Below are 26,283 nucleotides of genomic sequence, written 5' to 3'. Positions count from 1 at the left end.
CATGCTATCAGTTTTCGAAATGCCAAAACATTTGTCAAAATCTCCTAGGGCATGGAGGACAGATGCAATAACAGGGACCCGAAGCAGTGCCACGTGAAACTTAAGGAGCTGAGGCAAGCCTATCAGAAAACCAGAGAGGCAAACAGCCAGTCCAGGTCAGAGCCCAAAACATACCGCTTCTATGATGAGCTGCATGCCATTTTAGGAGGTTCAGCCACCACTACCCCAGCCGTGTTTTTTGACTCCTTCAATGGAGATGGAGGCAACACGGAATCAGGTTTTGCGGACGAGGAAGATGATGATGATGAGGTTGTAGATAGCTCACAGCAAGCAAGCAGAGAAACCGGTTTTCCTGACAGCCAGGAACTGTTTCTTACCCTGGACCTGGAGCCAGTATCCCCCGAACCCACCCAAGGCTGCCTCCCGGACCTACCACGCAGAGAAGTAACCTCTGGTGAGTGTACCTTTTAAAATACTATACATGGTTTAAAAGCAAGCATGTTTAATGATTAATTTGCCCTGGCATTTGCAGCTCTCTTGGATATACTCCCAAAGCCTTTGCAAAAGGTTTCTGGTGAGGGCAGCCTTATTCCGTCCACCACGGTAGGACACTTTACCACTCCAGGCCAGTAGCACGTACTCGGGAATCATTGTAGAACAAAGCATTGCAGTGTATGTTTGCTGGCATTCAAACAACATCCGTTCTTTGTCTCTCTGTGTTATCCTCAGGAGAGTGATATCATTCATGGTCACTTGGTTGAAATAGGGTGCTTTTCTTAAGGGGATATTCAGAGGTGCCCATTCCTGCTGGGCTGTTTGCCTGTAGCTGAACAGAAATGTTCCCCGCTGTTAGCCACGGGGAGGGGGGAGGGATGAGGGGCTAGCCACACGGTGGGGGGAGGCAAAATGCGACCTTGGAACGAAAGCTATGTATGTACTGTTAACAGCAAGGTTTACCGTGAAAGAGTGTACCCGTTGTTCTATAAAATGTGTCTTTTTAAATACCACTGTCCCTTTTTTTCCCTCCACCACCTGCATGTGTTTCAAGGATCACAGGATCTTCTCCTTCCCAGAGGCTAGCGAAGATTAGAAGGCGGAAAAAACGCACTCGCAATGAAATGTTCTCTGAGCTCATGCTGTCCTCCCACACTGACAGAGCACAGACGAATGCATGGAGGCAGACAATGTCAGAGTGCAGGAAAGCACAAAATGACTGGGAGGCGAGGTAGTGGGCTGAAGAGAGTAAGTGGTCGGCTGAAGAGAGGGCTGAAGCTGAAAGATGGCAGCAGCGTGATGAGAGGAGGCAGGATTCAATGCTGAGGCTGCTGGAGGATCGAACTAATATGCTCCAGCGTATAGCTGAGCTGCAGGAAAGGCAGCTGGAGCACAGACCGCCGCTACAGCCCCTGTGTAACCAACCTCCCTCCTCCGCAAGTTCCATAGCCTCCTCACCCAGACGCCCAAGAACGCGGTGGGGGGGCCTCCAGCCACCCAGCCACTCCACCCCAGAGGATTGCCCAAGCAACAGAAGACTGGCATTCAATAAGTTTTAAACTTTTAAAGTGCTGTGTGGCCTTGTCCTTCCCTCCTCCACCACCCCTCCTGGGCTACCTTGATAGTTATCCCCCTATTTGTGTGATGAATTAATAAAGAATGCATGAATTTGAAAAAACAATGACTTTATTGCCTCTGCAAGCGGTGATCGAAGGGAAGAGGGGAGGGTGGTTAGCTTACAGGGAAGTAGAGTGAACCAAGGGGCAGGGGGTTTCATCAAGGAGAAACAAACAGAACTGTCACACCGTAGCCTGTCCAGTCATGAAACTGGTTTTCAAAGCTTCTCTGATGGGCACCGTGCCCTCCTGTGCTCTTCTAACCGCCCTGGTGTCTGGCTGTGCATAATCAGTGGCCAGGCGATTTGCCTCAACCTCCCACCCCACCATAAACGTCTCCCCCTTACTCTCACAGATATTGTGGAGAGCACAGCAAGCACTAATAACAATGGGAATATTGGTTTCGCTGAGGTCTAAGCGAGTCAGTAAACTGCACCAGCGCGCTTTTAAACGTCCAAATGCACATTCTACCACCATTCTGCATGTGCTCAGCCTGTAGTTGAACAGCTCCTGACTACTGTCCAGGCTGCCTGTGTATGGCTTCATGAGCCATGGCATTAAGGGGTAGGCTGGGTCCCCAAGCATACATATAGGCATTTCAACAATCCCAACTGTTATTTTCTGGTCTGGGAATAAAGTCCCTTCCCGCAGCTTTTGAAACAGACCAGAGTTCCTGAAGATGCGAGCGTCATGTACCTTTCCTGGACATCCCACACTGATGTTGGTGAAACGTCCCTTGTGATCCACCAGTGCTTGCAGCACTATTGCAAAGTACCCCTTGCGGTTTATGTACTCGCCGGCTCGGTGCTCCGGTGCCAAGATAGGGATATGGATTCCGTCTATGGCCCCACCACAGTTAGGGAATCCCATTGCAGCAAAGCCATCCACTATGACCTGCACATTTCCCAGGGTCACTACCCTTGATATCAGCAGATCTTTGATTGCACTGGCTACTTGTATCACAGTAGCCCCCCCAGTAGATTTGCCCACTCCAAATTGATTCTCGACTGACCAGTAGCTGTCTGGCGTTGCAAGCTTCCACAGGGCTATTGCCACTCGCTTCTCAACTGTGAGGGCTGCTCTCATCTTGGTATTCTTGTGCCTCAGGGCAGAGGAAAGCAAGTCACAAAGTTCCATGAAAGTGCTCTTACGCATGCGAAAGTTTCGCAGTCACTGGGAATCGTCCCTGACCTGCAACACTACGTGGTCCCACCAGTCTCTGCTTGTTTCCTGAGCCCAGAATCGGCATTCCACCGCATGAACCTGCCCCATTAGCACCATCATGCCCACATTGCCAGGGCCCATGCTGTGAGAGAAGTCTGTGTCCATGTCCTCATCACTCTCGTCACCGTGCTGATGTCGCCTACTTGCCCGGTTTCGCTTTGCCAGGTTCTGGTGCTGCATATACTGCTGGATAATGCGTGTGGTGTTTAATGTGCTCCTAATTGCCAAAGTGATCTGAGCGGGCTCCATGCTTGCCGTGGTATGGCGTCTGCACAGCAAAAAGGCGCGGAACCATTATCTGCCATTGCTCTGACGGAGGGAGGGGCAACTGACGACATGGCTTACAGGGTTGGCTTACAGGGAATTAAAATCAACAAAGAGGGTGGCTTTGCGAGAAACAGAATGGCCTCCTCAAGGATAGAACTCAAAACTGGGTTTAGCAGGCCGTTGATTTCAAGGAGGGAGGAAGGGGAAAATAAATACAAAACAAATCTGGTCTATTTCTTGTTTTGATCCACTTCATCTATCTTTATCCATCTTGCTGGCAGCAGACTGTGCAGTACAACCGCTAGCCATCGTATCTCCTGGATGCTCGGCAGAAGACAATGCAGTATGACTGCTGGCCATCGTCTTCTGCTGGCTGCACATTAAAAGACAGTGTACTGCTGGTAGGACTGAATCGCCATGAGACGAAACTTAAAAGGGAAATGACTTGGCTGAGTCACTCCCATGTTTGCCCAGGCACCCCGACCTCATCGAGGTCGGTTAAAAGAGCACCCTGGACTACGTCGATGATGGCTACCAGTCATACTGCACTGTCTGCTGCCAAAAGGCAATAAACTGCTGCTGTGTAGCAATGCAGTACCGTGTCTGCCAGCACCCAGGAGACATATGGTGACGGTTAGCTGAGCGGGCTCCATGCTTGCTGTGGTATGGCATCTGCACAGGTGACTCAAGAAAAAAGGCGCAAAATGATTGTCTGCCCTTGCTTTCACGGAGGCAGGGAGGGAAGGGGGGCCTGACGATACGTACCAGAACCGCGACAATGTTTTAGCCCCATCAGCCACTGGGATTTCTACCCAGAATTCAAATGGGTGGCAGAGACTGTGGGAACTGTGGGATAGCTACCCACAGTGCAACGCTCTGGGAGTTGATGGTTGCCTCGGTACTGTGGACACACTCCGCCGACTACATGCACTGAGAGCATTTGTGTGGGGACACACACAGTCAACTGTATAAAAACGCTTTCTACAAAACTGACTTCTACAAATTCAACCTAATTTTGTAGAGTAGGCATACCCCAAGGAACATAAGATGTGGTACTATCCCAGTATAATAGACAAAGGCACAGAGAATTGCTCTTGGCCTGCTTAAATTTATGCACCATGGCTGAACATTTTCTGGAGCCATGGTTTTGTCATCACAGTAGAATGTCTTGCTTCTGAGTGTGCAATACTAGCCTGGCACCCAAAAATCAACTGAAAAGTTTGAGTCCAGCTAGCTTAATGGAACATTAGATTTTAATATTCCTGATACTGAAAATGGAATCCAAACCATCCACACAATACCCTCATCACCGACACGAATATAAATTATGAACACAAAGAGATCCCTGAACCAATACATGACATTCCAGCAACGTGAGTAAATCTTCTCTCGTGAGTTATAAAAGATGTGCAGTCAACCCTATCAAAAGGCACCGCCATGGAAAATTGGTATCTAAATGAAAAAACACGAAAGATTTAGAACTGACAATAGAGGGCACCTTGGAGGAGTTCAGCCTGCCCCACCTCCCCCCCCATCAAGCCCTAAAGCATGGTAATCTTCCGCACTGTACACTGTATGCTCTGCTTGGGTCACAAGCAACCGGGTGGGGGGGAGGGGACACTAGTTTTAGTGGCTATACCTCATCGTGGATGATGTGATCTTGTAGCAAAGTGACATTCTAGCATCTTTGTGCTATAGGACATGGCACAGGAGACACAACAGGGAGAATAGAACAAGCATATCAGAAGGGAGACAGTACCCCCTACGGCCAGTCACACACAAAGAGCATGGAGCTATATAGAGGGGCAACACTGCTCCCACAACCACAATCCAATATGGAGAGGAGTGGAGATGGAATTGACCAGGCTGTTCTGTTTCCCTGGATCCTGGATAGGGAAGAGTAAAAAGGTGTCCCTTTCTCCACTGAAATAGGGGCAAACTGAAGGCAACAAGCTTCACCTACTTCCACTCTCTGCCCCTTTGAGAGGAGTGGAAATTACCATGGAATATCTGTAAAAGAGAGAAGGCAAATCAGTGAATCACAGCTTGGACAGTTCTTCTTTCATTAAACAGATGCTGGTGCTACTGGCAGGTAGGCCTTGGAGCCCTACCAATTTCCCTGCTAGGCACCATTTCCTACTGATGCTACCTCTTGAAACTCCCCCACCTAAAGAGGCATAAGGAGAGAGAGATTTAAGGGAACTGAGCCTCCCCAAGCCCGGGGGAGTGAGGGGAAGGGAAGCCTCTACACTCTCCAATGCTTCTCTGTATCTTAACCACTTTTCTGCATATTTAACTTGCAGGGTTGATGACAAGACACAGACATTTGTGAGCTTGATGGCTCTACACTTCTACTTTGCTGGTCTGATCTTAAGGACAGGCCACTATAAAGTCAGTGGCCAATCACCTCTAATTTGTTGGGTAGATTTCAGGGCAAAGGCTTCTATGAGTTAGACCAACTATATAGCTTTCTGGTCTGATATCAAGGCACAGGTTGCTACGAGGTCACTCGCTCAGCAACTTTAGCTTTTTGGGCTAATGTCACAGGTATTTGTGAGGTTACTAGACCAACTATGGTGATGAGAGGTCCCCCCGCCTTACTGAGCTAGTCCCATGATACCCTATTAGTAGGGCCCTACCAAATTCACAGTCCATTTTGGTCATAGGATTTTAAAAATAGTAAATTTCATGATTTCAGCTGTTTAAATCTGAAACTCCATGGTGTTGTGATTGTAGTGGTCCTGACCCAAAAAGGAGTTGAGGGGAGGTTGCAAAGTTACTGTGGTCCTGCTACCCTTACTTCTGTGCTGCTGCTGGCAGAGGCACTGCCTTCAGAGCTGAGCAGCTGAAGAGCTGCGGCTGCTGGCCAGGAGCCCCATTCTGAAGGCAGAGCCTCTACCAGCAGCAGTGCAGAAGCAAAGGTGGCATGGTTTGGTATTGCCATCCTTCTGCACTGCTGCCTGCAGAGCTGGGCCCTCAGTCAGCAGCCTCTGGGCATCAGGTTGTGAAGGCAGCAGCGCAGAAGAGTGGCATGGTATGATACTGCCACCCTTACTTCTGTGCTGCTGCTGGCGGGGCACCACCTTCAGAGCTGGGTACCCGGCTAACAGCCACCACTCTCCAGCACCCCAACTCTGAAGGTAGCACAGAAGTAAAGGTGGCAATCCCACAACCCTAAATTTTGCCACCCCCATACAACCTCCTTTTGGGTCAGGACTCCTAATTTGAGAAATGCTGGTATCCCCTGTGAAATCTGGTCTTTTGTGTGCTTTTACCCTATACTATGCAGATTTCACGGTGGAGACCAGATTTCACGCGGTCCGTGATGCGTTTTTTCATGGCCTTGAATTTGGTAGGGCCCTACCTATTAGGTTCTAGTGAAACCAGAAGTTTCTGCCAGTTTTATTGCAACCTCAGAACATATGGGAGGAACGAGAAGGAGCTAGGGAGCCAGGGCAGCAGATGCAAGGAGATTCAAAGGCAGAGGAAAGGGGGAACTGGTTAGTTTGTTTTTACATCAACTGTTACTGTGACCAAAATACTGGGTGGGGAAAAAAGTTTGTTATCAGTCCCTGCTTCTGCCTGCTCAGCTCCACTGCCATGAAATTGTCATAGTTTTTCATCTTGGAAATCTCATCATCCTAGGCTCAGCATCCCTAACTTGCTGGGTTGATGTGAAAAAACAGGTCTCTGAACAGTTACTGGTTCAACAAAAGTCCAAAACCTGTAATATGAATTAGTATGAAACAAAAGTTTACATACATATTTGTGTTCCCCCATTACATAAAAATGAGGCTTCCCATTCCTCATAACAAATCTCTAAAACAAAGAAAAAAAGATTTACTCGCATGTCACATATTGTAAACAAACATTTCTTGACTATTGTTTACAACATGTGATATTAATTTGGTATTTTCCCTTTGAAGTAGCTACTCAACCTTAAATTGTTAAAAACGGAATAATTTTGAAAATCCAGCATGCTCGTCAACCACAAATACCTTTTATTTATCTCTTTTCTGTTTGTTTACAATCAGTTTCACTTTCAATATCTTAGTGCTGTAATGCTTAGGTTTCAATACTACAGGAAATGAAAAACAAAATTTACTTTTTATTTTATTTTTTTAAATATTTCAATTGGTTTTATAAAGTTTGTTTTAACAACATTTTATGACAGACTTTAACAAGTATCCCCTTTAACCATTTTAAATCTATTCAAGGCAAAAACAAAGACCTATTTTTCAATATTTCCCTCACCCCAAACAGAATTCCATAATGCTACCCTACCCCGGAGGATACCTGAGTCATAGCTGAATAACATTTTGGTAAGATCACTATAGCAACGGAGACACATGGGCAGGAAACGAGAGCTTGGAAGCTCAATTTTTCCATTAATCCAGGCTCCACAGACAGCAGGTCATGTTTACTGAGAAGAACCTAACTGAACAAAAGTCCACATTATGAAAGTCCTAAAGGGCTCCAATACTGACAAGAACATTTCACTGCCTGGATAAGAACTCTTCATTAGACCTCAAACACCTGTAGATTGCCTAATGATTTTGTGATGTGGCAAGACAAATCAGCACATCTCACTGATAAACTATCAAAATAAAATTCTGAGCCATAGCTACATTTGAGAAGCCTAAATATTTAGGCATTTGACCAAAAAAAGACCAACTGTAAAAAACTGATTTCTGAAGCAAACCACCAAGCCACTTTTCTAGATCCACTTCTAAAATAACTGGGATCTTGTTTTTAGTGGAGATACAGAATATATATTTTGAATGACTCCATTATCTTTGTAAATTCACTCTCTCCAAACTATTTCCCCACATTTCAGCACTTTCACCATAATAAAAAGTAATACTTGAACATTTTAAATTAATGGTTCCCAAAAGTGCTGCATTTCAGTATCTGATACTCAATAAAATCATTGGGGGCAGGGGTTATATCTACAATACAACATCATTAAGATGCCATAACTTTGGCTTTTAAAAAAAAAGTACACGAATCTCAAACTCTCATAACTTTCATTAGGATTTCATATATAGAGTCTCCTCTTTTACCCTTACATGAAGATAGCCACCAACCAGCATCTTGACTGACAGCCCCATGAAACAAGTTCATACTACAATCAAATACTCTATGTTTGCATCTTCCTTCTACAAATACATAATACAAAGAATATCCTTTAGTATTTTGAACTCCAGTGACAACTTTTATTCACAGATGAAATTTTTAACCCAGTAAGAAACACAATACCTCTGCTATACACATTGGGAGGGAAAAAGGCAGAAAATGTAAAGATTGAGGGAAGTCCCACTTAAGTCGATCTAACTTATGTTGCTCCGAGGTGTGAAAAAGACACGCCCCTGAGCAACACAAATTACAGCGACCAGCTCTCCTGCCAACATAGCTTCTGCCTCTCACAGAGGTGAAGTAATTATGTGATGGGAGCGTGCTCTCCTGTCAGCACACAGCATCTTCACCAGACTCTACAGCGGTGCAGCTGCACAGATGTAGTGCTTCTTGTGTAGACCTGCCCTAAAATACATGAGAAGCCTTTAAAATCATAGAATCATAGAATTGCAGGACTGGAAGGGATCTCAAGAGGTCATGTAGTCCAGTCCCTCTCTCTCACAGCAGTACTAAGTATTATCTAAACCATCCCTGACCGGTGTTTGTCTAACCTGCTCTTAAAAAATCTCCAATGATGGAGATTCCACAACCTCCCTAGGCAATTTATTCCAGTGCTTAACCACCTTGACAGTTAGGAAGTTTTTCCTAATGTCCAACCTAAAAAGCCCTTGCTGCAATTTAAGCCCATTGCTTCTTGTCTACCCTCAGAGGTTAAGGAGAACAATTTTTCTCCCTCCTCCTTGTAACAACCTTTTATGTACTTGAAAACTGTTATGTCCCCTCTCAGTTTTCTCTTTTCCAGACTAACAAACCCAATGTTTTCAATCTTCAATCATGGGTCATGTTTTCTAGATCTTGCATCATTTTTGTTGTTCTTCTCTGGACTTTCTCCAATTTATCCACATCTTTCCTGAAATGCTGATTTTATTCTAAGCTATTTGGGGACAATGGCAGGAGTGTCTTTACCCACAGCTGCAAATGTGTATTGCACTGGAGTGGCGAAAGACTAGATGCAGGTTCATGCAGTTTTCTCCACTCCCTTTCCTCTTCTCTTCTGCCTCACAACTCCAGTCGTGGGCACTCCACACAGTTTCCTTAACTTCAGAGGTCAATGCCCTACGTGCATCGTTCTCCTTCCACTTCTTAACAACCTAAACCCCTGAGGTGCTGGGCCTCGCCTAAGAAATGCCTTCAGTGAACTTCTATTACCTTCAATGGGAATTTAGGACACTCAGCACCTAGCGGGATCAGTCTCCAAAGGAGCAAAATTCTAAACAGTAGAATTATGTCTTCAGCAACGTCAGATAGGCATTGTCTACTCCTAAAAGTTTTGCAGTTTTAACTACGCCGGCACAGTAAAAGTGGCAAAAAAAAAAAAAAAAAAAAAAAACCCCTAATGTGGATGCAGTTATACTAGTATAGCTATTCCCATACAGGAAAGGCAGGGGTGAAAGTAAGGCACTACGGGTCGATATCGGCCCGTACAGCTGACTTTGCCGTGGCAGCACTTTAAAGGACCCTGCTTAAAGCGCTGCCACAGCAGCACTTTAACGTCATTGCCATGGCAGGGCTTTAATGTAGTTGCCCCTTTTACATGCCCCCACTCCCTCCGCCCCCGGCTGCCAACAGGAGGGAGGGCAAAAGGAGCAGCTGCCCCGGGCCCAGTGATTTAAAAAGGCCCGGGGCTCCAGCCGCCGCTGCTGCTACTACTGAGGCCCTGCCCCTTCCAGGAGGGAGGCAGAGCCAGCCCCATAATGGTAAGAGTTCAATTTTATTTTCACCCCTGAGGAAGGGGAATAAGTTACACCCATATAAGGTACCTTTATTTCTTGTATAGCAGCACCCACACTAGGGCTTCTACAGGTATAACCAGTGATCAGCTGCCAAAATCTTAACAACGGGTTCCCTCCTTACCCCACGAGGGGGTCGTTGCCCACCCCTGCCCCCCAGAACCCCTGCCCCATCAAACCCCCCCCCAGACCCCTGCCCCATCCACCCCCATCCCCTGACTGCCCCCAGAACTGGGCAGAAGGGTCTCGTGGGCCACCGTAGTGGGTGCCCACCCCTAAGAGCCAGAGACACCTGCCGGGGGGCGAGGTGGGGAGTCCCAGAGGTGCTTACCTGGGGCAGCTCCCAGGAAGCATCCGGCAGGTCCCTCTCACTCCTATGGGCGGGGGAGCATAGCTAGGGGGGGAGCAGGGGGAGCGGCCGCTCCCCCACTGATCACATCAAAGGTGGCGCCTTAGGCACAGACTCCCTTAGGCAGAGCACCCACCAGCAGCTCCCCACCCCGCGCCTGGCCCCAGATCACCTCACCTCCGCTCCGCCTCCTCCGCTGAACGCGCTGCCCCGCTCTGCTTCTCCGCCCCCTCCCCCGGCTTCCCGCGAATCAGCTGTTAGGTGGGAAGCCTGGGAGGGCTGAGAAGCAGGTGGCGGCTTCCCACTCAGGCCGAGGGTGGCGGAAGTGAGCTGGGGCGGGGAGCGGTCCCCCTGCGCCGCCCCCCCCCCCAGCCGGGTTACCTGCTGTGGCGCGGGCGGCCCTCCTCACACCCCCCTGCCCTAGCTCACCTCTGCCTCCCTGGGCCTGAGCGGGAAGCTGCGGCCTGCTTCTCAGCCTGCCCCAGCTTCCCGCGCGAACAGTTGATTCGCGGGAAGCCGGGGGAGGGGGCGGAGAAGCAGGGCCGAGCGGCGTGTTCAGGGGAGGAGGCGGAGTGGAGGTGAGCTGGGGCCGGGGGTGGGGCGGGGAGCTGCCGGTGGGCGCTGTGCACCCACCAAATTTTCCCCCTACGGTGCCACTTTTGGGCAGTTAAATTCAGAAGCCCTTTTAGAACCAGTTGTCCCTTGTGGAACAACCAGTTCTAAAAGGGCTTCTAAATTTAACAACCGGTTCTAGCAAACCGGTGCGAACCGGCTCCAGCTCACCACTGGGTATAACTGTATCAATAACTATTTCAGTGAGGGGGATGATTTTTTTTCATACTGATACAAAATCAGTGTGTAGACCAGGACTTACCAACTAGCATAATTAGGTATTATTAACTGTATTATCTGAACATTCACAAGGCATTACTAACAGGGAAGTGTATTTTCATTGTGTTTAAGTTTACACAGAAGGACCACATCCCACCAAGCTTCTTTTACAGTTCTGTCAAACTTCTGTGCTCCACCCCATTCTCTCTGATGCACTGACACATTCCCCACCCTACTCTCTCTCACACACACACACACACAATTTATACATAAACCATTAAATAAAAATATAGAGCTACATATAAGACTGTCATCATAGCAAATCCTAAAGGGATGTAACCTCCTTGCAGATCGAGCACTACTCGGCTTGATCTCTGGCAAGGTACTACGGTGGTCTGGCTGTATATTTAGTTCGTGTTCATCATTGGCACTCTTGTCATGCTAACAAAGCTTTTGGTGCCCACGTGATCGTCAGCTGTGTAGCAGCATTCCTTGGTACACACACTTCAAAATTCATTTGTCTTCCATTCGAATATGTCCGTACCAACAAAGCTGCCTAAACTGAACAAGTGTTCAGGGAGGTGGTTACTGGGTTCAGTTTAGAATGTCCTCATTTTTGTTCTTTTCCTGCCGCTTGACCAAGATGATGAGAATTGAGAACATCAGTCCTGTGTTCTTCAGATTTCCTCAGCACCCACGTTTCACTTCCATTCAGTACAGTGGTATAACCATGGTTCTATAGATCTGGAGCTTTGTAGCAAGCCTGATGTCACAGTGTCCCCACACAGGGCACTGAAGGGCCTGAAACATGACAGTAGCTGCTTCTATACAAGTGTCCACATCTTTCAAGCACCCTTCAGCACAGTTTGTGATGCTGTCCAAATATTTGACATGTGCCTCCTAAGACCAAGACAGTGGTGGACCTGTCACATCACATCATTGTACTGTTGAACTGCACTTGATTTCTATGTATTGAGATTTAGTTCTTGTCTGTGAATTTCATTGTTTTTAGAACCATCAAGCTGCCATGTAGATTTTGGCATGTGAATGCTCATATCTGTCTGGTTTCAGAGTAGCAGCTGTGTTAGTCTGTATCCGCAAAAAGAAAAGGAGTACTTGTGGCGTGGCACCTTAGAGACTAAAATTTATTTGAGCATAAGCTTTCGTGAGCTATAGCTGATGAAGTGATCTGTAGCTCACGAAAGCTTATGCTCAAATAAATTTGTTAGTGTCTAAGGTGCCACAAGTACTCCTTTTCTTTTCACATCTGTCTGCTCTTCCTGGAATCTTTTGAACACATACTTGGTAGAATTCCAGCACACTTGGAACGTGATACTTCAGCTGGTTCATGATGTTCTGCTGAATCAGTGTCAGGATTTCCTTAACAGTGACAGAGTAGATAAAATGACCATCTAGTACAAGACTCTTGCTTACACATTCAGTATTTTCAGAGCACTTTGCTGTGTACTTTGTGCAAGTGAGCCTTTTGAGTGTGATGGAGGATGTAGCCATGCTGGAAGTTGCACTATATGCTTTTTAATAAAACCTAGCTCGTATATAGCATTTTGAATGATCAAATACTCGTTTACACCACTTTTGCTTAGTGAATCTAATGCCCTTTTGCTCTCTGATGTTATTCACAAATCTTGTATAATAGCATGTAATCAAATAAGTTCAAACTTATTAACTTTACAGATATGATTTAAACAAGGTAAGAAAACTAAGCTAAGCTTGAAGCAAGGAGTACATCTGTGATCAGCACTCTATTCCTTATACTTCCTAAGACCAGAGTAAAGATAGCTCCAGTCAACAGGACTCCTATTGACTTCAGCAGGCCTTTAGATGCCCATTTCCATCACAGAGCTATTCTTTATCAAAGGAGTCCTGTAGTAGGTTGAAATCACCTTTGAGAAGCTATAACAGCTGCAATTGCCGAGACACAAGACACACCAAAGACCGGGAATGCTAGAGGACTATGTAATTCTGGCAGAATTGAAGGCACAAGTATCAAAATTATTTGTTGATTCTGGCACACAGGTATAGAGAGGAAGAACCCAACAGTCCTGGGTTGGAGAAAAATGAGATGGAATTTTTAATGAAAACACTGCCTGGCATCAGTGTGTGTGGGGGTGGAGGTTTTCATGCTACAACAGCAAGCTAAACACAGCACTGAAATCTACTAGAAGAATAGGCAGTTGTGACTAGAAGTGGATGAATCTCGTGGAGTTTGAGGCTTGGCAACTGTCTAAACTTATTTTTTTTCTGATTTTGTTGACCTAGTTCAAGAACCTTCTTTTTTTCCTGCAATTTAAAACCCTTCCCCCCCCCTCCCCAAGGCAGACTCAGTTTAAAAAAAAAGATAAAGGGAAATCAGTGCTACGTATTCGGAAAAGAAGAACACTTTCCTACTCCCCTCACCTTGATCCCAGTATTAAAGCTTGGGTCTTTGTTTTTCACTCTGTTCACTCTCCGCTTCATCCTCACCTAATTTTTTCCTAAGGAACTTTAATCTCCATTCCCATCACCACTCACACACTCTCTCTCTCTCGCTCTCTCTTTTACACACACACACACACACACAGTCGTTGCAAAGCAGAACATAAATTCAATAACATTACGGTTCAAGTCGAATTTCCAATCCCATTATGTCATAGTGGGTTCAAACTGGAAAAAAACAGTTCACTTGCTCCTACCTGTGTTAGTTTTACTGTTATACCTAACAGTTTGTAACAACTGTTCACCATAGTTAAAAAGCACCAAATAGTTTTTAAAAGTACTGTAGTTACAGCCTGGCATACTAAAGGATTGGATGCAGCCTGTCCCTGATAGCACTTCTGCTACTGGAGTTTATAGCTAGACAGGGAAGAAAACATGGAGGAAGTATCCAGCTACAGCTAGCACCTACCATCTGTGACTGCCACTGTCTAAACAAAGGAAAAGATTTGAAACATACAAGAGGGAAAAGATCAAAACTATAAAACCATTTTTTCCATGGGAGGACAAAAAGGCAATACTAGACATACAAGTCATATCCCATCGCTTATTTTAAAAAATAAGATCTTAATAAAATAACTGCACAATTCTGGAATATTTCAAATGATAATCGCCAGGTCTCCTTTTTGTTTCTCCTCTTTTTATCCCTTTCTTTTCTTTAAAATCAGTTATTCATTTGCATCTGACATGTTCTTCCTAATTTGTTTGCTTAAATGGGTAACATGGAAACCTATAGTATAAAACTGACTACATATTTTCTATTACAATAAGTTTAAAAATTCAACAATTATGAAAATATAATTGCAGTACAAGCTACAAAAACTCAACACATCTGTGATTGTATGTGGTTTCAGAGGTGGTTCCTTAAATAAAAGGAGTTCATGAAAATCAAGACACGTTGGGTTTGTGGAGTTGCCCTCACTTATACGTCTGAATTTGGCCCCTTAAAAGCATTAAGCATTGGTCAGCATTGCACTACAGTTTCTTCAATCTCAAATATCTACTTTAAGATTTTAGTGCATTAGAATACCCTGGAAGTTGTGGAAATATATACACATCCACCTAATCCTCATTTGGCCAGCAGTCTGGAAAATGCCTGTGGTCCAAAAGATCCTCTTTAAACTAGAAATCTTCTTGAAACTAGAGTGATCACACCACACTACCAGCCTTCTCTCTGTGCACAAAACTCCTATTAACTATGTACATGTGCAGGGAGAAGGATTCAGAAAATGGTTCTTATAATGAAGAGAACATAATGGCATTTTTTTAGTTGATGACTAACAGGAAAATCCAGTGGTGCTGATCTTGTCGCCCTTTGCACGTGCCTAACTCCTACTGAATTCACAAAGGGTTTTGTGGGAGTAAAGACTGTAGGGTTGGGAATGTATACAAACATTTTTTTCCATATAGAGAAATAATTAAAGAAAATTTGTTTGACCACAGAAAAATCAAAATAATCAGAGGAAACCTTCCTTTTCATCACCACTGCTTCTAGTAAATAGAGACATTTCCAAACCAATACATCTTATTTTGTAGTCTTGTTAGCTCAACTCTCACACTATGTTATACTGTCCTACACATTTTACAACCCTGAGACTACGCTATACGTGATATTTTTCCAGTGCTCCACTCCTTTTTAATGGTTTCAAATTCACTATCTGCTCTAGAAAGTTGACTATGTCCCCAAGCATTTAAAGAGCCTAGTTAAACACAAGTCAATTTATCTACCGCTAGAGAGAGCACACAGCAACCTCCAGTCATGTGTGACAAGCTTTCATTCCTGCGTGCAGTGAAAACAGATGAACTGCAAACAGAGTAATGGTGAAGCTGAAAAGATGCCTGTTACACACAGCCACTGCAAGTATTGCGCTGTCTTCGCTGTTCGGTTTAGTGGCACCACTTTTGCTCAAACAGCTGTTATTATTCACTGGAGGCAAGTCTCATTAAATAACCCCTTGTGCCTTTGTCACTAGTCTCACCAAGACTATGGAAGCATGTTTGCATGCATGCACAGCAGGAATTGCTGACTTTTCAGACATTGTTAGGCCCCTGACACTGAGCAGCACAGACAATGAAATTGTCAAATATTGTAAAGACAGGAATTGTCCCTTCCTTCCTATATGTTGTACAGCACCTAGCACATGTTGTTCACTACAATGTATACATAAAAGAAATAATGTACTATTAAGGCTAATTTTGTGTCGGGAGAAGAAAAATGCAATAGTTAAAATCTTTCATGAAAGAGATAGTATCTCTGCAAATACCAACTTACATTATTCTACTTCAGTTTTACACAAGATAAAAGTTTATTTTGGAACACAACTTTACAAAGCACAAACCCAAAAAGCCATGTGTCAAATAGCCATCGACACATTGTGGGCTACATTTCTGAGACAGGCCTCAATCCAGCATGTTATTTCACAGGTACAATTTTGCACCAGTAACTAACTGAATCTGCAAAAATTTTCCTTCAAGACTAGTGGCTGTCTTAAAAATCAGGCCCTTTATGGTCATATTAGAGTAACTATATAAACCAGGATCTCTCTCAACAACTAACTAGAAACCAATAGTAAGTAATCCTACGCTATCATAAAGCACTTTTTAGCCTATTTAAAAAAGTAGCAAAGGCTTGACACAAACGTCTAGATAAGGACCCTAACATTATAGCAAGCAACTGGATACCTGGTAGAGCAGTAGCTGTTAAAAGACTTTTTGTTTTAATTCCTCTGCTGTTCACAGAACCAAGAAAAAAATCTTTGGCATTTTTGAATAGGCAATATAACAAATTTAAAAACAAAAGACTAGAAGTACAATGCTATATCTTAACTATGCCTAGCATGGCAAAAAAAAAAAACGTACAGTAGCATAAAAGGACAGGTAAAATTTCTTGGTTTGCCAGTCTCTTTATATTGCACAAATGATCAAACAAAAGTATTTAGATATGCTCTGTGAGTCACTTCAATCACCAGTACCAGAAAGCAACACCATCGGCTTGATTCTTATTTACACTAAGGCAGCATAAAGGGGCCTTAGTGTAAATAAGAATCAGGCCTCATGTCTATTATAAAGTACAATGTATAAAAAGTAACGGAAATATTGTATCTTCAGATGTTAAAAAGGGGAAGTTATGTCTGTGATATTTGTTCTGATCTGGAATATTTTTAATATGGCATGGTCTTTAGATAATTATAGGCTCTTCTGTTAAACTAGGGGAGTGATCCACTGACTCAGAAGTAGAAATCTGTGCTGAATACATGCTGGCAACTGCAGAGAGCAGACAAGTATGTAGGAGGTTACAAACAATACACTAGAGAAAGCCAGCTTTTGCTCACAGAAAAACTAATCACAGGTTTACATACATAGCTCTTTATAATTCAGAGTAGCCCACAGTAACTAATCATCATTGTGTCTCAGTCTCACAGCAGTAAAAATGGTACTTTGGAGCTTGGCACTTATTATACAAACAAGGAGGGTGAGGGGGTTAAATCTTAAAACTGTTTGAAAGAAAAAGATTCCAAAGTTGTCAAGCAGTTCCAGTCTGGAAGGGCCCATGGCTTGTGGCACCCCCACCACTATTTTAACTATGGGTATATCAACACTTGGAGCACCTCCCTCCATTCTGCTCAATCAGCCTAACTCCTTCATAACCCCATATCCCTCACATTCTTCTTACCCATTACCTTCCCTCATCTATCCTCTTCCTTCTTAAGTCAAGCTTTCCTTTTCACAGTTCCCAACCCTTTTTCCCCTCTCTCTCATGCCCCTTCTTTTACTTCATTGACCCTCTATTCTCTGTCTCCCATTCACCCTCCCTTTCTCTCTTCCCCACCCTCCTCCTATACTAAATACATATCCCTTTGGTCATATCTGCTTTGCCTGTGCACAGAAGTCCTTCCATCCCCAAATAGCAAGGTAAATGTGCTATTATCTAGAAAGCAAACAAGAAGACTTCTTGTAAGGTTTGCTTTAGGGTGAAAAATGTAGAGAAAACATAAGAAATCCAGAGGTACATAAAAAGCCAACACAGTGGAACTATGTTATGTAGATCACTATTTGCAGTGATCATTTGGCTACATGAATCAAACCATACTTGCCAAAAGCCAGGTCCCATATATGGTGATAAATTGCTCCTCATTTATACTGAACAATGAGCATTCGGTTGTAAGGACCAGACCGAAAAGTGTTTATTTGGTTTTTAAAAGGCAGAACACAAATTGCACCTTTGTGAGTGGCACTGGTAGAGAATGTAATAGCTTGTGGGAGTGCTAATTATAACCTAACTGACCTGTCTTGGCATTAAATTGCCTATTACAACATTGGCAATGACCTGCATTTAGCGTTCATACAGATGTGATCATCAAAAGAGGGATTTGCTCAAACAATTTCACCATACACAATCTTAATGTCTGTATTTCTTATTAAAATGAACCTGCTATTCATGGACACAGTTGGCAATTACATCCTTTCCCCAGACTTCAGAGATTGCCTGTCTTGCCATGCAATTGGGATATCCATTATGACACACTAACTGTACGTAAGAGATTTTTTCCCACAGACTGTAGTCATAGACACCAGGATATTTGCCTGCCACAGCATGTTCCTGCTGTCTGATAGTCTGGTTTGAAAATATTGGAGAAAAGAGATAGAGTGTCTGTATTAAACCTACATCGATTTCTGCCAGCCTAGACAATGAAAAAAATTATAGGTGCAAAGATGGTGATGCTGCGAGTTAGGGACATCCCACTTCCACTGTCACTTCATCTGACTACTGTTATCGCCTGTTGTTCATACAAAACCCTCACTTTTCTCTCCTTCCCCATGCTTAGCCACTCTTATCATCCTTTCCTTCTTCCCATTACTCTAAGTGCCAAGCCTTACAATTTGAAGGCCCACAGGCAACACAGCGGCTTCAAGCAACAACGGGGGGGGGCACAGAATTCAAGTCTTGAGTTGCCTACCACTCCTTTCCCTTCACCATAAGAGGGTGGGGATGAAGGGCTGAGAGTTACTGTTTCCCCCCTCCTAAGTCCCACTGCTGGAGAGAAAAATAGGGTTACTCCAAGGGAGTGAGAGCGTGCATGGTATAGGAGGCTCCCCGCAAAAGATATGGCGCGCCAAGTGACTGCTTGATTTACTTGACTTTACAGTCAGCCCAGACTCCTCTTCTCATCACCCACCACTGCTACTCCCTGCTCCTCCAGCCGTGCACATTTTTCCTTATGACACCGATCCACTGTATGGTCCTTCTCAGCCCCATAACATTGTTCCTTTTGTGCCTGTAACTTGCTCCCAACAGAACAGCCCTTGTGAGCAAGCCCAACCAAGGGAGGAATCAAGAGGTAAATCCGTCAGTAGAACATTAGGTGTTTGACCTCTTTGGCCTCTCCTACACTTTTCCCCTAAAGTCTTCCTCCAGCGCTAGCACTAGTGCATCACCAGTCGCGCCGATGATGGGACGTGCTAGTGTACATTGGCCACTGCAATTCTAGCCACTGGGTTGTCTGCCCTGAGTAGATCTAAAGGACACAATGGTCAAAACACCCAGGCAGGTGGCCTCTGTCAGCTATGACTTAAAGAAAAGAAAAATGCAACACAAGTGTGAAAAGAACAAAACTAGACCAAACCTCTCTTTTGCATCAAGGTAGTCGCTATATAAAACCAATGGCAAGCATTACCCAATAACCACTTTATCCAGCCAGAAAAGAAGATATGAGTAAACAGGAAATTTTAAATTACCTTTCCAAAATCTCGCACATCAAACAAATCAAATGCTTCAAAAAGTTCACTTTTCTTCATCCCAAATATCTCACAACATGCTGAAAGGAATGTTCTTATATTCTTCAAGCAGAGAAACTAGAGAAAAAAACAAATATTGTTAGTGTACAGGCGTGTAATTACCAAATGCTTTGTGGTATATTTTGGAAGCTCATGATTATTTTTGCCATTATATATGTTTAGCAAAACCCACTGCAATATTACCATTTCTAAGGGTTAGCTAGCACCTCTATTAAACCATAATTTTCAGATGGTTTGTAATTCAGCCATTAAAATTCTCTTTAGACTGAAATAGTGTTATCCAAGGCCTAAAGAGAGGAATTTTGTTCAGCATAATTTGTTTAAGCTAATTTTATGTTGGCAAACAGAAAAGCTAAGAAGTTACCAGGTTTAAGTTAACTTTAAAATGGCTTCAGTTTTAAAAATTAAAATTTGTAAGCTATTAGTGTATAAGAGTGGACCAAACTCTTTAGGTGCTGAAAGAAAAATTACCACAGCACTGAACTTAGAAAAAGCAATCAATTTGCGATATACCAAGTATTTTCATTAAAAAGAATTAATTGGAAGTCTAGCTGCAGAGATTTACTGAAAATACATGCACTGCGTTTACAGATTCGAGACACCACAAACAATATTGTCAAAATGGACCATAATTACACACTGGGGGATTATACAATTATGATTTTATAGTAATTTTTGCACAATTAAGAACTAGTTCCCAATTTATCAAGTGGCAAATTAGTTTGATAGAACGATCCTGACTATTCGGATGGAATCGGAGATTCGATTTGCCTGAACACAGCTATGGCTACCAATGATTTGCACTTCTGAATCATACTCTGCTGAGGAATTGCACTTAAGCCTGGGACTGGAGAAAGCTTTATCAAGTGAGCATTCTGCTTCCGACTCTACTACTCCCTATATACATCCTGGACTGTCTCCTCTTCAGGCCGTACTCCACATAGCCTCAACTCAGCGTCAGACTAGACTTCCAGGTGTGGGAGAGGACACTTCCTTTTAGCAACCCCAATAACCACTTCTCATTAATAACCCCCACTAATACACACACATGCACAAAACAGAAAATGAAAAGGCAATTGGGGGATTTTGTAGTCCAATGAACTATTATTGTCCACAGTTTAGCAACAAAACACAGCTGTCACCCCAGGAGTTCTGTTTTCAGGATGACAGGCCTCCTCTTTAAAATTATTCCTTGGATATTAATTTGGGAATAATTTTCCCCTTCCACACCCCCTCTGTAGAATACTCAGGGCATATGCACATTTAGCACAAATAGCAATTGATTTAGCCATGGGCTAGGACTCCTAACTGGAGAAGGGAGAGCAGTCACAGGCAATTAAAAAAAACCTACACTAGTGAGGGAGAAATAACCACTTGTGGGAAAAGCCTCAGCAGCTGCATAGCCCCACTACTGTGTACAGCAGCACTGGACGTTGTTTTCTTCTAGATAAGGGACTGTAATTTGTTTTCAACATAGCCCAGACATGTTATCTTTTGAAACAGTAGTGAAAGTGACAACCATTGTCAATAATTTTGAAGCAACTTGAGAAAGACACATATCTAAAAATAAAATAGTGCAAGATGTACCGGTTCTTTTTATGAGATGATAAAACTCTACAAAGTCTATTTTTATTAAATCTTACAATGCAATACATAACAGTACAAAAAAATTGAATGTTTATGGGCAACAGTATTATTTCAATGAACACAGCAATCTGCTTGAAATTTTCTTTCAAATGTTCTTAGTCACACAACAAACCAGGATTAAAACCCAATTCTCTCAATGCCTGATCCATGAGAGTAAGGATTACAGGACTGAGCCCATGTTTTAAATTACTTTTGTTTATATATAACTAAAATGATACACTTATTTCTTCATAAAAAGAAATTGTGGTACTCATGCCAACATTCTCATATGCAGAAAAACAGCCAAATGGTTTATTGGCATGCATGCATTTCAGCATTTACTTGTGTAAATAAGGGAAGAAATAGTAAGGTGGAGACATAGTTTATTCATTTACTTTTATTCATTTTACTGTGTGTTTACAGACTTGCCAGAGTTGGGCGAAATGACACTACCAGAGAAGCAAAAACATCCGCCATCTGCGGTGTAGCACTAAACATGCTCAGTAGTCCTTTTGAAGCTATACAGGAAACTTTCCTTGTGGGTAGACCACCTGGCATGACATACTATAGTCACCATCTGAAGGCTAAGACAACTGTACCTCAGTGAGAGTTTGGAGACAGCCGAACAGAACTCAGCAGCTGAACCAAAGAGGGATAAGATGTGTCCACTACAAGGTCTAGGTCTCCAAACTGTGGTAATCTATTTGGATCCAGATGGTGTACTCACTATCTCACTGAGAGCCAGCAAAAGAGACAGGAAATTAGCACTAGTTGCGAGAGTTTGAAAATGTTGGTGCTGAAGAGATGCAAAGGATTTGGGACAAGGGAGGAACTGCCTACCTGCTCTACCTGAAAGAAGCTCAAGAGACATACACACTCACGGTTTGAATTGCACACATTGCAAAGAAGACCAAGAACTCACCATGAATTAGAGGGAAGTGTATGTATACATGTGGGTACAAGGTATATGGTCCCTCAACATTTTGTAATAGCAACAAGTGTGGAAGTTTGGGTAAGAAATACCAAAGGGCTATCACATAACAATAGTTTATGAGAAACATTTATAGCCTGGGGAGGGGAGCGGACAAAAACAGATTCTAACAAGTCTGTACTCATGTTGTAAAAGCACTCATTCAACATTAGCAACCTTAGGTATTAGAAGATATCTGGGATGGTCATGGAATGTCAGATAAAGACAATAGCTGACAAATTTCAATATAATGCACCATAAACCAAACCACAGCAGTCAAACCATAAACTAAAGGTTTCCGGTAGTTCTGTGTCAGATGTACAATTTATAGAATAAAGAACAGAATAAGAGGTTTTGAATCAGACACAAATGTGTGTCAGACTTACAGAAGAAGACAAGACATTTCATTGGATCTGCATTACAAACTTCTTCCCTGGTTTCAGGAACCTTATTTATGGTTTTCAAGCCAATACTGAAAAGAGGAGTGGAATACATGCCACTTTATCCTGCTCACTGAGGAGGCCAAGCTCATGTACTCCTGCCCCCACCATACCACTACAGTGTGTCTGGAGGAAAGTGGTGTGGTGGAGTCTGCAACTTCCAAGAATTGAGTCACAAAATAACCCACAGAAATTAATCGGGGGCGGGGAAGGGGTTGCTACTTTTTAAAAGTTACAGCCACCAGGTTTGTTCAACAGAGTTTATATTACAGAGCCCGCATTGCATTTAATGGTGTCCTCACAATGAAATATATACAGCACACTTGTAATCACTGTCTGATGCTCTCCATGCTGGAAAGATCAGCGGGGAGGAGCACTTTGTACATTAATCAAAGACAAAATCTGCCAGTGTAAAGAAAAATTAAAACCTTGTGAAATAAATCACCTTTAAGGAACTGGAAGCTCAGCAGCAAATGACCTACCTGAAGGAACAGGAGTTGTAATGAGCCTAAAACTTCCCCCAGATTTGCAAAAAGGTTTGAGAACATTTTAGTAAAGAAGAAACAAGTTTCAGCCAAGACTGATGCCACCCACTTCCTCCCACATCCCTTGTCACAAGATCTTTCTGTAGATAGGGGTGGGGAGGAGGGGTCTATCTTGCCAGCCCATATGAAGATGAGCCAGATAGCCACCCCAGAAGAATTTAAGATGGAAGGAGGGAACCAGCCATCACACAACCTTGACACTGAGGGGGATGGAGTTTAAGAAAGGTCAATAAACTATGTCCTCTAACCCCTGTGGCAAATTGCCGGTACGATTATGATGGGTCCTGCACTTCCTCTTGGGGGGGGGGGTGAGGGGGGGTGTTCAAGGCACAGTTTCCTGCCCCCGAACTAGGGTATTTACTGTCCCACTAGCAACCCAGAGAAGGGTAATGGAGAGGGAGAGACCCGGGCCCGCCCTCTACTCCAGGTCCCAGCCTAGGGGCTTCGTCTTCTAGCCAGCCACAGCACTTCTCCAAACTCTCCTCGACTTCAACTCCTTCAGACTACTCTCTGCTCCAACTCCTTCCCCTGGCTGATTGAAGCAGGGGGTTTTTATCAGGTGACTAGCTTCAGGTGCTTTTAATTAATCTATAGAAACCTTTCTTCCCTCTACAGGGAATAAGGCTTCTCCTCATCCTGGGACTTACATATCTCTCTTATATCACTCTCCTGCTGCCTTCTGGCCATGCTGTATCATACCCCCAAGGTCAGCAGGAAGCGTGTGGCCCAATGGTAGAGAAGAAGTCCTGGAGGAGGGGAAACAGAGTCTTGGCCTAAGTCCTCTTCTGGCCCCTCAAGAAATAAAAGGGTTTCTAGAGATCTTCTCCCCGCCCAAGCTAGAGAAAATGATGGAGGGTTTAACAATTTTTCCTTGAAAACATGCAAAATTTAGCACTGTTTGCCATATTTTTCCCTGGGTGTTCCTGCTCATTCAAACCAGAAGCTCAAAAGCAAAAATACTGGTGTTACAATAAAACAAGACATCTTTAAAAAGCAATTGAACAAGGGCAGCAGAGTCCCCCATGAAACAAAGCAGTCAATTTTTGTCTCAATAAATGTACTTGCAGTGGGAGAATATATTAGAACAAACAAGGAATGGAACAAAAAAGGGAAATTAGATATTTGAAAGCAAAACAAGGTTTTTACTTCACTGGGAATTTTGCATGAGTAAGGACTGCAAGACTTGGCCCCACCATAGGGTACAGAGCAAGGAACATGATGGTATAAACACTGAGACAATCCCTCTACATACACTAGTTGTGAAGTCACTGGTCTTCTGTAGTCCCACTTTCAAAGGCATTTCTATGAAAATACATCTAAGCTCGTTCATGGAGATAAAATATCTATTTTATCCATCAATACATTACATATATATCACATATACATCAGGACCCCTGCTACCATGCAATAAGGTTCCTCATCATGAAAATATTCCTACTAAACTAAAACAATTCCTACTAAAACTAAAAATAAAGGACTTCAGAATTACATTCCATGATAAAGAACCATCAGTTATGTCAAATCTGGAGATACCCTGTGATATCTGCATGTTATGCATTATATATAATAAGTCATAAAAGCAAATAAAACAGTATTAAACAATCATATCCACTTGGCTTTATATTTTGAAGGAAATTGTGTTAAGATAAATGAGTACCAATATTAGTGGAAATTAAATAAAATTCCTAAGACTATTCTAAACGAATGATTAACAGGATAAAACGATTTTTTAAGTACATGAAAATTACAAGAACATGTAAGTAGATTGGTAAGGGGTAAGTAATGGGCCCTGAGTTTGCCATAATTCTTACCTCTATTATCTAACATTCAGTAGATATTGTGTGGCAACACAACACTTCTATTATCTCTTTTGCATGAGCCTGCCTCCGGGACCACATCATTAGTTACACACAACATAATTTCTTTAAAATAACAGGCCCCCTGACAATATGATGAAATCACCCTGTTAGCTGAGAGCATACTTAGCAAATTTGGTTTTAGACTTAACAGTTCAATAACTATCAATTCTATCGCTCAAATGGATTAAAAGGTTTATCATCTCTGAACAGTTAAACTAATCATAATAGCTTCCTGGATATAATTTGAAGGTTACTAAAACCAAAAAGATATGCATATTATTTTCACTTTTGTTTCAATAAAAATTATTTAAAATTATGTGGGAAAATCCTTTTCCAAAACAAATATATAAATAATTTTCAATGGACATTTTTCTCTATGAAAAATACATTATAAACAAAGATGGCCATCATCATGGTAGTTACAGCAAGGATCAATTGTTCGTATTTCTTGGGTTTCTCTTAACTGGGACCTGAAGTCTCTCACACACCTACAATCCAGAGGCTTCTGTAGATAACACTGGACCTTCCTTACTGGTGCCTCCTCATCCTGGGTGTCAACCTCTGACTAAAAGAAAAGGAGTACTTGTGGCACCTTAGAGACTAACCAATTTATTTGAGCATAAGCTTTCGTGAGCTACACTTCATAGTTCACGAAAGCTCATGCTCAAATAAATTGGTTAGTCTCTAAGGTGCCACAAGTACTCCTTTTCTTTTTGCAAATACAGACTAACACGGCTGTTACTCTGAAACCTCTGACTAGTAGGTTTAGCCCTCTAGATATTAGGGGCCTTATGATGTTACTGTATTTCTTCCAAAAACACATTATACCTTGGTACACTATTGGGACACCTGTCACCTAACTCTCACAGAATTTCACTGACAGTGCAGCACCTACCACCCTTTGTATCTCTGAAAGTCTCCTCTACAATAAATGCAGAATTCCAGCCCAAAGCTGGGTTTCTCTTCTTTTACAATGTTACATAATTTAAAAATGCTTAATAAAAGTTAAGGAGTACTTGTGGCACCTTAGAGACTAACCAATTTATTTGAGCATAAGTTTTTGTGAGCTACAGCTCACTTCATCGGATGCATACTGTGGAAAGTGTAGAATCTCTTTTTATATACACACAAAGCATGAAAAAATACCTCCTCCCACCCCACTCTCCTGCTGGTAATAGCTTATCTAAAGTGATCACTCTCCTTACAATGTGTATGATAATCAAGTTGGGCCATTTCCAGCACAAATCCAGGTTTTCCCACACACACCCCCAGCACACACACAAACCCACTCTCCTGCTGGTAATAGCTTATCTAAAGTGACCACTCTCCTTACAATGCGCATGATAA

General features: G+C 43.1%; 1 protein-coding gene across 5 annotated transcripts in view; it reads right to left on the bottom strand.

The window, feature by feature from the left end:
• The window catches only part of VAV3 (vav guanine nucleotide exchange factor 3), a 258,623-nt gene that overhangs the window by 183,449 nt on the left and 48,891 nt on the right, over positions 1 to 26,283 (bottom strand). For all 5 annotated transcript variants that reach the window (XM_077824181.1, XM_077824182.1, XM_077824185.1 and 2 more), the window contains exon 2: positions 19,437 to 19,553. In XM_077824181.1, coding sequence (XP_077680307.1) covers positions 19,437 to 19,553 — 117 coding nt within the window. The remainder of the gene's footprint in view (positions 1 to 19,436; positions 19,554 to 26,283) is intronic.

This window comes from Eretmochelys imbricata, chromosome 8, assembly GCF_965152235.1.
Source record: "Eretmochelys imbricata isolate rEreImb1 chromosome 8, rEreImb1.hap1, whole genome shotgun sequence".
Taxonomy (NCBI): Eukaryota; Metazoa; Chordata; order Testudines; family Cheloniidae; genus Eretmochelys; species Eretmochelys imbricata.
Note: the sequence above shows the minus strand (reverse complement) of the source record. Positions and strands in the feature narration are given on the sequence as shown.